Source organism: Watersipora subatra, chromosome 5 (genome assembly GCF_963576615.1).
Source record: "Watersipora subatra chromosome 5, tzWatSuba1.1, whole genome shotgun sequence".
NCBI lineage: Eukaryota > Metazoa > Bryozoa > Gymnolaemata > Cheilostomatida > Watersiporidae > Watersipora > Watersipora subatra.
This window is the reverse complement of record NC_088712.1, coordinates 59,511,387-59,529,508: the sequence shown is the minus strand read 5'-3', so window position 1 is coordinate 59,529,508 and position 18,122 is coordinate 59,511,387. Positions and strand designations below refer to the sequence as shown.

At 34.5% G+C, this 18,122-nt stretch overlaps 1 protein-coding gene across 2 annotated transcripts in view; it reads right to left on the bottom strand.

Annotated features, from left to right (window-relative positions):
* Positions 1 to 18,122, bottom strand: part of LOC137396331 (type-2 ice-structuring protein-like) — a 78,755-nt gene that overhangs the window by 33,201 nt on the left and 27,432 nt on the right. For both annotated transcript variants that reach the window (XM_068082561.1, XM_068082560.1), the window contains exon 2: positions 13,148 to 13,379. In XM_068082561.1, the coding sequence (XP_067938662.1) occupies positions 13,148 to 13,289 (142 nt within the window). In that variant the 5' untranslated portion in view covers positions 13,290 to 13,379. The remainder of the gene's footprint in view (positions 1 to 13,147; positions 13,380 to 18,122) is intronic.

Sequence of the window (18,122 nt, the reverse complement as noted above, 5' to 3'; positions counted from 1 at the left end):
GATAAGTTTTATATTGAGCTTTTTATTGGCCTTTCAATTCACATGAGAACATCACGTGACAAAACAATAACCAAATATCATGTCTACGTCCAAGAAATAAAGAGATTCCAATCTACGGCAGCTTTTCGTTTTTGAGCTTTTAAGAGCTTGTAATTACATTTTCACACATTTGGCACCTACACCACAACAGAGTAAGACATGGTGAATCTTTTGATACCAAATAACTGTAATGTGAATTTTGTTGCAGGTCAACCTTTAAGTCAGGAAAAGAAAGACTGCTCAGTACTGAGCAACTGTACAAGTATGCTAGGGAAAACATTGCTGGGGTGGAGGTGTTTTATGTACCCACTGATGAAGCCGCAGATTAAGCAGCGATTTTGGAACCAAGGTTCAAATCAACATAACGAGTCATTGGTTTGTAGGAAACAGCACTGGTTCAAGCCACTCAGTAGGAAAGCCATTGAAGTTTGAAAACTTTCACCACTTGTTGAAAAAAATGTATGCTACAAAGATATAAAGTTGAGAAGACTGATGACGCACATGTTACCAGCAATACCTTAACACCTCAACCTGGACAATATCTGGCCTGTATATATGATGGTCGGTAGTATATGGGGATGGCAATTGGCTATGATCAAGGGAACAATGATGTTAATGTGAGATTCATGTGCAAAGGCTCAACAAACAATTTCACATGATCAAAGCGAGAAGACATCTGCTGGGTACCACAAGAGCGGTTTTTTATTGGCAGTGGTGCCACCACCTGCGACCAACTCAGGCAAAACATATGCATTTGAAGCTACAACAATTGATAACATTTAGGAATATATGTTAATAAAATAATTCAAGCTTCATTACTATCACAATCACAAACCAAAAGAAAACAGAAAATTTGATAATGAATGGATAATAATCAGCCAAGTTAAAGCTTGACAAGCGGGATCATCTCATTTAATTAAGGCGATTTAAAAAGGTGTTTGGAGGCCATTTGAAACTCAATTTTAAGCGGTTTACAGTATGAAACACAAACTTTAGAAGGTTTTAATAAAATCTGCATATGTGAATTGGTGTAAACATGAGAAAAATGTGTGACTTTGTTGAAACCACAAGTTGACCTGGACCTCTGCTATTGCAGTATTTCGACTAAGACGTTAATCTTGCAGGCTTATGGCTTCTATACGCAGACCCGATGCATCTACAGAGAAGACGAGACTAGTGTTGGATAGCTGAGGCTTGGGGAAATTCAGAAATAATAACAGAAACAAAGGCAAATTATATGTTAGGAGCAATAATTGTTTTTGAATAGTCGCTAAAAAAGCATTTTTGGTCATTTTCGGTCGGAGTTATCCCCCACATTATTCTTCTGAAAATTTTCATTCGTTTACTTGCGTAAATATACAAATTGTGTGTAAACACAAAAGAATCTATACCTCTCACTGGTATATTCTTGAAATTATAAGAGTCTAAAGTCAGCTAAATATGCTATGCCCTCAAACTCGGGCGAAAAATGGTTCAAGTTCCCCAAGTTTCATGATCAGATAACGACTAGATGATTAGACCAAGCCGAAACAAAACTGTAAAGTAGCGAGCATCTATATTTGATATGGGTTTCTCGATAAAACCCGAAGTGTTTGTCATAAACTAATGCTACGAGAACTTTTCTATTGAGCCTTGTATTGGCCTTCAATTTCACGTGAGAACATCAGTTGTCAAAACAATAACAAAAAATGCTGGACTAGCCTACGTCAGTAAAATAAATTGATTCCAACCGGCGGCGATTAACTGTTCGATTTAGAGCTTTTAAAAGCTTGCAATTACATTTACACATATTTTGCACCAACAACACAGCAGAGTAAGACATGGTCAATCTTTTGATACTATACACCTGTAATGTGAATTTATTTTGTGCAAGTCAACCTTTACAGCTTTTGATTAAAAGCTCTTAAATTAAAAATTAGATTAAAATTCTTGTTATATATGTTGGATGAAATGTGGTGTACTCTTGCATGTGTGACACAATAGTTATGATATAGTTAACTAAAAAATTCACAGACGTCTAAAACCATCACTTTTTGTGAGATTTACAATGTAGCTCTCTGTTTCAAAGTTCAATGTATTACACGAGCTAATTATATTTATCAAAGCGTTTTCATAAAAAGATTAAAATGTTGATATCATCGAAAATGTTGCAACTCTTACTCACTATTTATTGAGTAGGACGTACAACTAATATTGATGTCATTATTTGGCAAATACTTCCTATAAACCTTTTAAAACCAATATTTTGAAATTGTCCATTGCATAAAGTTTTAAAAATCGTTATATAATCGTTGTATTTTCCTTCTTTTGACTTTCTGCATGTTTTTTTATGTGATTTGGCTGCAGGGATGTTTCGAAATTAAAATTGAGAATTTTTGATTGCATTGATAAAGTTCAGAAGAAAATGTTTACTCCAAAAAGATGTCAATCGTTGCACTTCCTGTTCTTCATCCAGTGATGTCATCGGCTATTGCAGCCAAGTTGCGGTGTTATGCATATTTATTGACGTACATATTATTTGTGTTTGCTTATGAGTGTTTAGATGCAAATTAGAATTTAAGCCTATCCTTAGATACACCGCTATAGCCAGTTTCAAATATTATAAAGATAGTTTGATTAGAATTAGTCCCACTGGTTTCCTTTAAATACTGTATGAACACGTGAGTATTCATTGATAACGTGATAGTATGTCTATTTTTGTAAACAACTAGCATGACTATGGATGTAATTTTTGGAGAGGTCTGAGCACTTTTTTTTGTGTGAGCATTGTAACTGGAATTGAGTTTTGCTAATTTTAATCTTAAAACATCCTGTCTGTCAGAACACCAAAAACAACCAACAAAATTTCAAATGATGGAAAAACTTCAATACTTTTTGACCAACTATTTTTGAATTTGACAGGAAAAGAGGCCGTTAAGACATCGAAGCAAATGAACTATGTATTAAAATTGAGACTAAAATGTCACAAGCATCTTAATTACTGTTTAAACTGTATAATGATTGCTGACATTTCCAGAAGCACAGCAAGCGTTATATTAAAGTGTAACAGACAGCAAGGAGAACCACACGTTTTTAAAAAGCTTGTGAAAAATCATGGCAGCTTTGACTATCCATCATCAGTGGCCTCTAAGCACAAGTTGTCTTATCCTGCATATATGCACAGCTACAAGCAAGGTGCCTGGATGATTGTATTGGTAGTTCATTAGTACAGCCTTTTCATTAGCCTGTTCTCCATCAAATACAAACTCCAAGCAGTTCTACTTGTAAATGTATGAGAGTGTAAACTGATCAGTTCTTTTAAATATTTTTTACAAATGTTTGTTTGCATCTCCTTGCTGATTTTCTACGCATAGTACAAGATTGCTGGGACTGTTCTTGATCAGTGTGAAAACCTAATTTTCTCAGCTGTCGCTATCCTTGTGCTTTTCCTCTAGCTGTCTCTGGCAGTGATGTTTCATGAACAGGCTGAATTCTAAAAACTTTACCTCGGGAAATTATCAAAGCAGCAATTTATTTGTAAAAAATAATTTTTTCGTTGCAACTTTTCAATATTTACCCAGTATGAAACTTTACCTATTACGCAACGTTTTTCCCAAACCTCCAACCATGGCTTAGAGCAGAAGGAGGCCCAGAATTCTTATTACAGAAAAACTGGTACCCTGTCAGTCTGGCAAGCTGAATTTGTAAAATTATTACACATAGGCTATGGGCCGAGCAGGCAAAACAGTTCTAGAAATGATGTTCCTTTGGCACCCCATTTTGGTGGCATTTTCTGCAGTGATTTAGACTATTTTTGGTATGGAGAGCTCAAAACTGAAGAGTTGCCGCAGCTGCCATTCCCACTTCTATGATAAATTTGATAAAAAGAATATATTAGGATTTATCTCCCCTGTAAATTAAATTATTTCCATAGAAGCGTCAGATTTGCAACTTTTTATCATAATTATTTTGCTGTAATTTAGGATGTCATTGGTGAAGTCGAAATTTATCTTCTATTTATTTTCGAACATTCCATATCGTACTATTGTTACACCTACATGTAAACTATATACATGTATATATGAATATGTACATACATGTATGTAAATAATTGTATGGTTTAATAGCTTTATTTTACAAAAACTATTCAAAACACTATAATTATGTTTTATAACCTGACACAGATTAGTTATGTTTTATTACCTGACACAGATGAATAATAGAAAATAATAAGATACAAGATAAGTGCATTCACTGTTTGAGCTTTGACATGATTTGTGTAGCTCACATACATGACTTTCAAAAATTTAACTTAATAAACATTGACTAGTCACTGTCTAGAAAGCTGGAAAACACTTTTAAAGAGCCTGAATGGTCTGTTTCAAATAGTGTACGCTTCAAGTTGTCTGCAATCGCTACTAGATTCACAGAACATATGCCATCAGAGACAAATAACAGCAAAATTGAGCTTGTTATGAGAAAACACTGTGAGGTGAGTGAGTATTTCAGAAGTCGACCTTCAGCAAGTAATGAAAGGACTCTGAGAATCATTTAAGTTTCAAAGCGACTTTATTCTCTCTGTGAAACCTACACACGCAGACTCTATGGCCAAGGAGATAGCACCCAGGAAAATGGTACAGACTTCAACTGACTAACAGACCGGCTGTTTTTGTCTAGGTCTAAACCAGTCAGTCCCTCCCTTCAATCGCTGAAAACCATGTGCATTGTGTCAATTATGTAGCAGCTATACATACATGCATATGGAAAGGGTCAACAACACAACTTGCCAAAGCACAATTTCCTTCTTTACATCGGTGGATACTGGGTAAGGAAAATGATGAGTATGCAGTAAAGTGTCATACCAGAATTATCGCCCCACCTGAAATTCTACAAGCTGTTCTATGGGAGTGTCAAAATCCAGGTTCCGAGGGAACTGATGTGCTAGTATCATGGCAGAGCTGCCTTACACAAAGCTTACACATGCACGCACTGAAACAAAACTGTAGCAGGAGTAGCAGAAGATGCCGATAGTGAAGAAAATGATTAAGAACTAAACATATTGAACAAATAGTTAGGATATGCGATATTTTGAAATATCCCAGCTCGTTTTGTAAGACTGCTGATATTAGCTGTTAATAATACCACTAATAATAATGCTAATAATAATCACCAATTATTATATTCTATGATTCATCAGTTTCAGGTTATAAAACATAATTAAAGAGGTTTTGAATTTTTTGTGTAAAATAAAGCTAATAAACCATACAACTATACACACATTTACATTGGCATATACGTATATAGATGTATATAGTTTACATGTGGTTGTAACAATCGTAAGATATAGAAAGTTAGAAAGTAGATAGAAGATGAATTTTGACTTCACCAATGACATCCTAAATTGCAGCAAAATAAATATTATAAAAAGTTGCAAATCTGATGGTTCTATGGAAAGAATCTTATTTACAGGGGTGATGAATGCTAAAATAAAATTTTATCAAATTTCTTTCAGAATTGGGAATGACAGCTGTGGCAACTGTTCAGTTTTGAATTATCCATACCAAAATTATTCTGAATCACTGCAGAAATTGCCACTGAAAGGGGGTGCCAACGAAGATGCAAGAATAAACTGCCTTGGCCCACTGCCCAACATAGCTGCAAGGTGGTTAAGCTGAGCCGTTTTTAGTGTTAGTTGTTAGTGTGCACAGCTGTTCAGCCAAAGATTTGAGTTCAACTTCCCATGCAATGTTTTTCCTAACCTCTATATCTAGCTTTAGTCATATGGACAGACACTGCTATTATTTATATTATTAGTGTTATTCTAAAAACTGTCTTCACAACCGGGTGGCTGGTAGGAGGTGAGCCAAGGCCTTAGCCTGATGATTTTGACTTTAACGAGTCATTTTACTGAATAGTCGTCCTTAAAATCTGACCAGCTCCTAGCAGCACTGTTTTCTGAGTTGTTTGAAAGACTGTTGAGCACTGACCTCAATGAGATATGACACAAGCTGACTGAATAATGTATCAATCACTCCAATCACTACATACATTATATTACTTTCGGTTGAAAATTCTACAGCCTTCGATGCTCAAATCTTGCACTTTGTACATCTCCTTTATATATTTCCTTCTTCTTTTTACTCTGGCATCACATATGATGGTTATACAACTAATCTGACAATCTGTTGTTTATTTTTTGATCAGTACTAAACCTTTCACTTTGTCATTCTCAGACACTGGCTCTACCCTATGGTTATATTATTATGCTGTGTGTGGTATGTTATGCTTCTTACATATACTCCAGTAATCTGCTGAGGCCACTTGATCAAGTCAAAGGTTGTATTCAGTTTGTGCAATCTTTGAGCATTTGTTTACAATATGGCTGTTTCACCCTTTGTCTTACACAACCTGCACTTAGTTACCATTCCTGTAATTGGTTTGCAGTGCTTAGTCTTGCGCTGCTGTTATTAGACACCCTGCCTCTTTCTTAAGGCCTCTTTTTGTCATCCACTTTTGTGTCCCCTACTGTCTGATTGCTTGTTTTCATTTGTTATAGTTCATTCATCAGTCTTGGTGTTCATTATCTAGCATAGCACCTTCTAGTTTTTTTTTCTAAAATCTATCTTACATGTCTTATTCATTGTTAGTTATCAGTTTATTTAAAATATGTATATGTATGTAATATGTATTTTTTCAGACTGCGGCTTTCATACTTTACAATTATCATTGTATTGTTATTACTAGTACCTATGGCAGTCCGCTGTACTTTGAGGGATGGTCATGCGTGTTGATAAAGTGCAGAGAATAATTACATCCACAATTATTCTACCCTTAAAGAAGACAGCTCATTATTGCATGTGTTAGGGTAGTCGACTCTTAAGCTGTATGCCACCAGTAGCCAAACCAATAAAAATAGTTTTTTTAATCTCTGCCCCTAGCTTCAGAGGCACAGACAAAATTGTTGCGTACTATAGAAATTATTGACTACTGTCTGCTCTGTTTGATGTTTGCCTATTAAAACCGGTAAAAAAGGAAAGCCTGAACCTGTTCTTCATTAGATGAAGTAATTCGCTTAACCACTCTCCGCTTGGTGAGGTAGCATTTTATTGACAAACAGCAACGCTTTATTCAATACAAATATACAAATATAAAGTGCTAGTAGAAGCAAAAAAATGTTCTTTGTAACTATTGATGCATTGTTGTAATGATAGCCAATGAACTAAGATAAAATAACTGAATTTTTGCTGCCTTCATCAGAAAAATAGCTGCAAGCGATTCTTACAGTATGTTTGTAATAATGTAGCCAGAACAGTGTAAGCTTTTTAATTAGTGGCTTGCCTAATGGCCTGTTCATGGTTTTCCAAACACTTGTTATGAAGTCAATTAACACTTCGATGCCGTATAGGCCGTGGGCCAAGACAGTTTATCTTGCGTTTCCATTGGCACCGTTTTTCAGTGGAAATTTCTGCAGTGATTTAGACTAATTATTGTATGGATAATTCAAAGCTGAAGAAGTGCCGTAGCTGTCATTTCCACTTCTATGAGAGATCTGGCAAAAATGACATTTTAGGATTTATCTCCCCTGTAAATACGATTTCCTCCATAGAAGCATCAAATTTGCTAATTGTATCTAAATTATCTTGCAGTGATTTAGAATACCAGGGGAGAAGTCAAAATTAACATTCTATCTATTGTTGAACATTCCATATCCTACGATTGTTACATGCGCACTAAAACTATATACATGTACATATGTATATGTACATGGATATATAACTGTATAGTTTAATAGTGTCATTTTACAATACGAAATAAAACATTATAAGAATATTTTGTTTTATAAACTGACACTGATGAATCATAGAAAATAATAAAAACACATTGTGAATACTTTGTATGTGTTTGAATAATAATGTCTCTACTTTTGTAGAATATATCTTTTAAATTTATTTGGTATTATATCGTTTTTGTAATTAAGTATCAATATGTTGTTGATTTCTTAACATTAATATCAAGAGATGATTTTTTTAGCGTAGTTCTGCATGATCATACTATGTTTGCATAAATTTGTTGCTGTTTGCTATTTATTTTTTGCTCTGTTGTGAAGTAATAAAATACAAACTATTTTAATTGGTTTTAATGCATTTACAACTTTTTGGATAAAAATGTTAGGTAAACCAGCTGTTTTAGTACCTACCATTCAGTCCCTTCTTGCCATGACAATAACCAGTCAGCCAACATCCACATTTACAAACTATATTTGTTGTACAATAAATAAAATGCTATGAGTTTTTTATATTGAGGAAAAGTAGCCAATTTACACATAAGTTCAAAAGATAGACCACAATCATCGAAATCAAACCATCAGTTTTAAAGGTTTATATTCAAAAAATAACTTCTTGCTAATTCAATTCATAATTGGTTTGTTTATTATTCACATCACATAACACTTTGATTTCATGCCTGATAAAAACCTGCCTATAAAAGCTCAGCTGGCAGCCATCAGTTGTGCATTTTATTGCAAAATTTGGGGTAAGGAGACTTAACTCTTAAGTGTGTACAAATTTTACCTATGAATTCATTAATTTTGGACACATATCCTTGAGGAGACAACTCCAAGTTCAAAACTACCTCTAACGAATTTAAAAATATATCCTTGATAGGAGGCAAAAATGTTCCGCCTCCTATTATCAATTTGCTATACACATTTTAGATAATTTTTATATATACGAAGGCCTCTTATTAGGGGGCCTCCCATCCTACATATTTTGAGTATATATATATATGTATATATATATATATATATATATATATATATGTATATATATACGTCACCTTCGACCTAACAACTGGGAAATACTCACCGTACAACAAACCCAATAACATCCCGTCATACATCCACACTCAATCCAACCACCCACCCTGCATTATAAAGCAGCTACCTCAAGCAATCAACCACCGACTATCAGCAATCTCATCCGATGCTAATGAGTTCAACCGAGCAGCACCACCGTACCAGCAGGCATTGACAACAAGCGGATATACACACCAGCTGAAATTCACACCCCACGAGACCACTACACCAACTAAACAACACAGGCGACAAAGAAAAATCACATGGTTCAACCCACCATATAGCAGAAACGTGGCAAATAACATCGGTCAGACATTCATCAAAATATTAAATAAATCTTTTCCGAGCAATCACCCTCTAAGAAAGCTATTTAATAGAAACAACACAAAGATTGGCTACAGCTGCATGCCTAACATCAAACAAACCATCAACAATCACAATAAGAGGCTTTTGAACAACGCCACGACGCACCCAGCAAACAACAAAACATGCAACTGTCACGCACCAAATGAATGCCCTCTCGAAGGAAACTGTCTTAGCAAGTCGCTCATTTACCAAGCTGTAGTCACCGCAGACGACGGTAGCAAACCTACAGAAAGTTATATTGGCCTCACAGAAAATACCTTTAAGACACGATTCAGCGGCCATATATCATCTTTCAGGCACCAGGACAAGCAATCTGCCACAGAGCTTAGTAACTACATCTGGCAGCTAAAAGGCCTGAACACACCGTATACAATTAAATGGAAAATCGTTCAACATGCAAGGCCATACGACCCAGCCACCAAGCGTTGTAACCTGTGCATATCAGAAAAGTACATCATCCTCACAAAACCAGAAACGAGCTCACTCAACAAGCGCAACGAGCTACCTTCCACATGCCGACATTCTACTAAATACACACTACGAAATGCAATTACATAGCTATCAGTCGTTATAGTAATTACACCTCTCTTATATATAACTCAGTTGGACCAAAACAATTTTATCTGATGATTGTCTGCGTAACAGACATGAAACTAATAGTAATGAAGTTGTTTTTTATCTAAGGTTTTACATGAATAAATTATATATATATATATATATATATATATATATATATATATATATATATATATATATATATATATATATATATATACTATTAGTTTCGTGCTTGGTAAGAACAATCTTTAAAACAATTGCTCTTACCAAGCATGAAACTAATAGTATATATATATATACACAACACTTATACTTTAGATAAAACACTTTATTACTATTAGTTTCATGCTTAGTAAGAGCGATTTTTTTAAAGATTGCTCTTATATTACCAAGCACGAAACTAATAGTAACCAAGTGTTTTATCTTAAGTTATAGTCTGTTTTATTGATTTTAACTTGCTCTGATTTTATCATTGAGTGCACGGATCTTACGCTTTTACTCATGTATATACATGTATATATATAGTATATATATACATGTATATATATGTATATATATATATACATTATATACATATATATAGAATAATGCTACGCTTCTCTAGCATGGTGCTCTATTACTGGAAGTAAGAGCTAAAGTATAAAAGAAGTAGGAGATGACTAAAGATGAATTTTTATTACTAATAGTTTCATGTACAGAGTACAATCATCAGACAATAACTCATGCTACAATGACTACCCTATTGCCAATGTTTGGGCTCACATGTTAGCTTGTGCCTGCTAGAAAAATATTGCATTGTTATGCATTGTTATATATATACTAATGAACCTGAGTAACTTACCTGGAAAGCTAGATATTAACTAAAACAATACACGCGTTTTAGGCCAACTTCATAATTGTTACACGTAATGGTCAACACTGCCAGTCATTAAGCCTAATCAAGCGCTTCAGGTGTGAGTATCTTAACTAATGGAATGACTATTTGCCCAATGAATCCATTGCATTCTGTTAGCTTAATTGTTAAGTTCGCCCCTTTTAGATTTAGAGGTCCCGAGACCAAATCCAGCGCCGTGCGAATTTTTCATTGCCATTTTTCATTCATATATATATATATATATATATATATATATATATATATATATATATATATATATATATATATATATATATATATATATATATATATATATATATATATATATATATATATATATATATATATATATATATATATATATATATATATATATATATATATATATATATATATAAACTAACGGAATTTTCATTGTTGCATGGGTATTAAAATCAGCTTATAAACAGTGATAGCAATACCGCACTTATAAACTCAGCTTATAAACAATGCCACTTGCCATTAGCCTGGCACATTGCCAATGACTAATTTAAGTAAGCTAGTGATCTACTGTAGTCGGCTCTTACTAATACATAGAATGACGTTGCGGTGTAATGGAGAGCGATAGCATATTTTTACCCACATAGCAACATATATCGCCCAATGAATCCATCAATCTCGCCTAGCTCAATGGTTTAGCATAATTGTCTGGGGAACAGGAAGGTTCCAAAATCAAATCTTCCGCGATACAGATTTTTCATACCAATATTTTCATAGCTATAACTGGACAAACTGAAGGACAGACAAACTTTGAGATTTATATAGTTTATAGCAATGAAAAATCCTCATGACATTGGATTTGTTCTCGGGACCTCCAGATATAAATGCAGCATACTTAACCATTAAGCTACAGTATATTTATTGGGCAAATAGTCATTACATTAGTTAAGATAATCACATTTGAAGCGCTTGCTTGAGGTTAATAACTAGCAGTGTTGACCATTAACACCATTGTAACGATTATTAAGCTGGCCAAAAATGCATGTAATGTTTTGGTAAAATGTTTGTAAAGATTTAACTTTCCAGGTAATTTATTCAAATTTATTAGGTAATTATGCTATTACCCGTGCAACGCCGCGCATTTAACTAAGAAATGTATATATATATATATACATATACATATATGCATATACATAAAAATTGTTTCCTCACTCTTGTTAACCCAATGTAGCAATTATAGTAGCAATGTCTACTCAAGCTTGGGTCTCCTACCAGAGACCTAATAGTTTAAAGATTGACATGCAACAAAATTCACATTACAGTTATTTGATATCATAAGATTCACCATGTCTTACTCTGTTGTGTTGTAGGTTCAAAATATTTGGAAATGTGATTAAAAGCTCTTAAAAGCTTAAAAACGAACAGTTGAAAAAACCGCCGTAAGTTGCAATCTCTTACTTTGGTGACGTATTCAACTCAATGTGGTTATTGTTTTGACACGTGATGTCGTCACGTGAAATGAAAGGCAAATAAAAAGCTCGATATAAAATGTCTCGTAGCACTAGTTTATGACAGACACTTTGGCTTCTAAAGGAAAACCCTTATCAAATATTATAGAAGCTCCTACTTTCCAGTGTTATTTCAATTTGGTCTAATCATCTAGTCATAATCCGATCATGTGACCCATACTTCCTGCCAAATAGAGCGAACAATTTTTGAAGCATTTTTCGTCCATCACAATTGACCAACAGGCTCCTCATAGTTATCAGAGGATGATATGCACTCCTCGAGCTAAGGTTAAAAAGTTAAACTGATTTTTAGGCTAAGTTTTGAGATATCAGCGCTCAAAGAGACAGCATTACGATGAAACATGACAACGTAAAGACAATAGACATGGTTTTATTGAATGCTTGAAGTTTACTTGTGAAAATATTTTGATGAATGAGGTTGCATGAAAGTGTAAACAGAAGTGTGCTCAACTACGCCCTATTTGAGCCATTTTTTGAGAGAGATTCCAATTTGTGGCGTTTTCGTGATGGCTGCGATTAACTGTTCGTTTTTGAGCTAATAAGAGCTTGTAATCACATTTCCACATACTTTGACCCTACAACACAGCAGAGTAAAACATGGCGAACCTTTTGATATCAAATAATTGTAATGTAAATTTTGTTGCAAGTCGATCTTTAAGCACTCGCCTCAAGATCTTAGCCATTCCCGAATGCACACTTTTCTGCAACAAACTTGTGTCGATTGTTGCCAGTATTTGAGCAAGCCACATTTGATGTGCAGGTGTTATAGCACCTAATGCTTCAATGGCTGTTGGAATTAAAATTGTTCTTACATGCTAGCACTTGTCAATCTCCTCTCTGAGGGGAAGATATTTCTCCCACTTTCTCCTTTTTTCTGCTGGCTATGCTGTAGCTATTGAGTACTACACAAAGTCTTGTCAACATCGCTGCTAGCAGATCACCACAACAAATTAAGAGAAAGTCGCTTACCTCTTTTACAGACGACTAAATCAATTCCCAGAGCTGGCACTGTTTTATTTGTCGAGATAGAGCAGGCTCCGGAACTTTGGTTATATGAAATAGACTTGCAGTCAATTTGTGCAGCGCAATGCAGTAAACACAGGCTACTCATCGATGTAGTTATGGTAACTTTAATACTGTCTGGTAACAGACCATCATCATTCTTACAAATGTAGCTGAAACTATGGGTAGCATTCTTGCCCTACAATAACAGCAGCGTACGTTTAGAGTTTTCTTTTCATTATGCTTTCAGTCGAATACTTTGGAATCTATACTCTGTGCTCATACATTTGTTCACTCAAACACAGCTAAAAAGGAACTATGTATATAAAATATAAAAGCAAATTCTAATTAAAAAAAATCTAAACAATCATTTAACCATGAAAAAGTAAATAAAAAAGGAATAGAAATTAGCAAACAGTAATCTCGAAAACCTGCGTGAAACAAAATGTAAAAACATTATAATAGATTAAATATAATAAATAAAAATGAAAAACGAAATGTTGGAAACAATATAGTTAAATAAAGTAAATAGCAAGCAATAAAAAACCAAAACTTAAGAAAGTTGAGGTTTTATTGCAAAATTGCAGGTCAGTTGGAAGCCATTAAATAGCACCACGTATACTTCCTGGAATAACATACTCCTGGTATTACACTGACAAATATTCTTAGTGGTACACTAACTAATACTCTTATTGATACACTAGCTAGTACTCTTAGTGGTACACTAGCTATTACTCTTAGTGGTACACTAGCTAATACTTTTAGTGGTGCACTAGCTAGTACTCTTAGTGGTACACTAGCTATTACTCTTAGCAGTACACTAGCTGATACTCTTAGTGGTACACCAGCTAATACTCTTAGTGATACACTAGCTATTACTCTTATTGATACACTAGCTAGTACTCTTAGTGGTGCACTAGCTATTACTCTTAGTGGTACACTAACTAATACTCTCAGTGATACACTAGCTATTACTCCTAGTAGTACACTAGCTAATACTTTTAGTGGTACACCAGCTAGCACTCTTAGTGGTACACTAGCTATTACTCTTAGCAGTACACTAGCTAATACTCTTAGTGGTACACTAGCTATTACTCTTAGTGGTACACTAGCTAATACTTTTAGTGGTACACTAGCTAGTACTCTTAGTGGTACACTAGCTAATACTCTTAGTGGTACACTAGCTAATACTCTTATTGGTACACTAGCTAGTACTCTTAGTAGCACACTAGCTAATGCTCTTAGTGGTACACTAGCTAGTACTCTTAGTGGTACACTAGCTATTACTCTTAGCAGTACACTAGCTAATACTCTTAGTGGTACACTAGCTAATGCTCTTAGTGGTACACTAGCTAGTACTCTTAGTGGTACACTAGCTATTACTCTTAGCAGTACACTAGCTAATACTCTTAGTGGTACACTAGCTAATAGTCTCAGTGATACACTAGCAATTACTCTTAGTGATACACTAGCTAATACTCCTAGTGATACACTAGCTGATACTCTTAGTGGTACACTAGCTAATACTCTTAGTGGTACACTAGCTATTACTCTTAGCAGTACACTAGCTAATACTCTTAGTGGTACACTAGCTAATACTCTTAGTGGTACACTAGCTAATACTCTTAGTGGTACACTACCTATTACTCTTAGCAGTACACTAGCTAATACTCTTAGTGGTACACTAGCTAATACTCTTAGTGGTACACTAGCTATTACTCTTAGTGATACGCTAGCTAATACTCTTAGTGGTACACTAGCTATTACTCTTAGTGGTACACTAGCTAATATTCTTAGTGGTACACTAGCTGTTACTCTTAGTGATACACTAGCTATTACTCTTAGTGATACACCAGCTATTATTCTTAGCAGTACACTAGCTAATACTCTTAGCGGTACACTAGCTTATACTCTTAGTGATACACTAGCTAATACTCTTAGTGGTACACTAGCTATTACTCTTAGTGGTACACTAGCTAATACTCTTAGTGATACACTAGCTATTACTCTTAGTGATACACTAGCTAATACTCATAGTGGTACACTAGCTATTACTCTTAGCAGTACACTAGCTAATACTCTTAGTGGTACACTAGCTAATAGTCTCAGTGATACACTAGCAATTACTCTTAGTGATACACTAGCTAATACTCCTAGTGATACACTAGCTGATACTCTTAGTGGTACACTAGCTAATACTCTTAGTGGTACACTAGCTATTACTCTTAGCAGTACACTAGCTAATACTCTTAGTGGTACACTAGCTAATACTCTTAGTGGTACACTAGCTAATACTCTTAGTGGTACACTACCTATTACTCTTAGCAGTACACTAGCTAATACTCTTAGTGGTACACTAGCTAATACTCTTAGTGGTACACTAGCTATTACTCTTAGTGATACGCTAGCTAATACTCTTAGTGGTACACTAGCTATTACTCTTAGTGGTACACTAGCTAATATTCTTAGTGGTACACTAGCTGTTACTCTTAGTGATACACTAGCTATTACTCTTAGTGATACACCAGCTATTATTCTTAGCAGTACACTAGCTAATACTCTTAGCGGTACACTAGCTTATACTCTTAGTGATACACTAGCTAATACTCTTAGTGGTACACTAGCTATTACTCTTAGTGGTACACTAGCTAATACTCTTAGTGATACACTAGCTATTACTCTTAGTGATACACTAGCTAATACTCATAGTGGCACACTAGCTATTACTCTTAGTGGTACACTAGCTAATACTCTTTGTGGTACACTAGCTATTAATCTTAGTGATACACTAGCTATTACTCTTAGTGGTACACTAGCTCTTACTCTTAGTTATGCACTAGCTATTACTCATAGTGGTCCACTAGCTAATACTTTTAGTGGTACACCAGCTAATACTCTTAGTGGTACACTAGCTAATACTCTTAGTGATACACTAGCTATTACTCTTAGTGGTACACTAGCTATTACTCAAAATGGTACACTAGCTATTACTCTTCGTAGTACACTAGCTAATACTCCTAGTAGTACACTAGCTAATACTCTTAGAGGTACACTAGCTAATAGTCTTGGTTGTACACAAGCTAATAATCTTGGTGACATGTTTACAAAGCATCCCTTAAGATACTCCAAAATGTGAATGTAATATCTTATTGCACTCAACTTTATAACTTAGTAAATAAAGCACTTGAAAAACCAAGAGGATCAACAAAAAAGACATATTGATTTGTATTAACTCAATATAAATATAATTCAAATATCCTTATTACGGTGTCTTTGTGTATCAGTTTACATGTCTTAAGTATTGATCACATTGATTAGGACATCTTGTTTTCAACTCTGCTGCACACCACCGTATAGATATAATAATTTTGTTTAAACTTATTGAGCATTAGGCAGTAATACTTACAGTTACTACTGTAAGTATTACTGCCTTACTCTAATACTTACAGTAATACAAATGTTTCTAAAATTTCAGTGTAACTTTTAATGAAATCTACAACAACCTATATGAGCAACACCTTCTCTACAAACTACTGTCCACTCTGAAAATAGGAGTTTTCAGTCACTCAATTGAGCCCAATACAATTTTAGTATATTATACTACTGCAGTTGTATTGTCAATATTACTGTAACATAATTATAAAGTTTACAAAAAAGTCTGTATACACCTATAAAGTAAATTTTACATGTGTGTTAAGTTTTTCCTTTGTATTACTCAGGAAGTTCCATATAACGTAAAGCGTCAAATCGGAGCAATTCTCAAAGTCGATTTGAATAATCAGTCTCATAGCTAGCTTTAAAAATATCACTTTTCTCTCTTGCCACATTCTGAAGAGAAAATGGCATAAATTGGTATCTCTATTATATATACTATCACCATGACAGTCTAGTGTGCTGTGAGAGATCATCATGTGTCCTGATAAAGCAAACAGAATAAGTACCTGCACAGTTATTTAGAAATACCCCAAGGCAGTCGATACAAACTAATGATACCACAGTTAGTGTACCCTCATCAAATTACAAAGCCAAGTTTAGTTTTTTCCAATTTTTAAGGGCCAAAGAAGTGAGTTTGAAAAGATCTTGCAATGAATTAGGAATTTACAGGTATTTCCCTGTTCATATAATGTAAAATCGCTCGAAGTGTAAACATTCTCGGAATACAACATTTTTGTTGCTGCTAAAAATTCCTGTCACGATTGACTGACAAGCAAACATAACTAGATACATATAGATTAAAGCCGACATATGATAATACATATAGATTAAAGCCGACATATGATAATACATATAGATTAAAGCCGACATATAATAATACATATAGATTAAAGTCAACATATGATAATACATATAGATTAAAGCCGACATATGATAATACATATAGATTAAAGCCGACATAGGATAATCCCACTACCAAACAAGAGTGAAACAATTGATTGGTAGAATTATGATAAATGCACATGTGCACACAACTCCCGAAAAGATATCCGTTAACGGCCGTCACCAAACCCTTGCAACAAAATCCTATCAACAAATTTAACTCTTTTTCAGTAAAGTCGTTCAAGTATAATAATGATACAAAACGCATATAAACCTATTTAAATTTGTTACCAAGCCTTTGAAAGGTTACCGCAAATTCCTAAAACTAACCCATCTGATCGGATTATACATAAATAGACAGATTTATTAGGACGAAAATCGTCACAAAACGCTTGAAAAGCTTCGTTTAATAAAAGTTAAGACCGGAAAATGAAACGTCGAGCGACAGAGAATAGAACGATAAAGTCTTGCCACAAATCGCCACAAAACGCTTGAACAGGTTGGTTTATTAATAGTTTCGACCGACCTACGAAATGCCAATAAAGCTGTGCGACAGATAGTAGAACTGTTTACTGTGTACTGTTTGAGGCGTAGACCGATTTACAGGTACGAAAATGTGGTACAC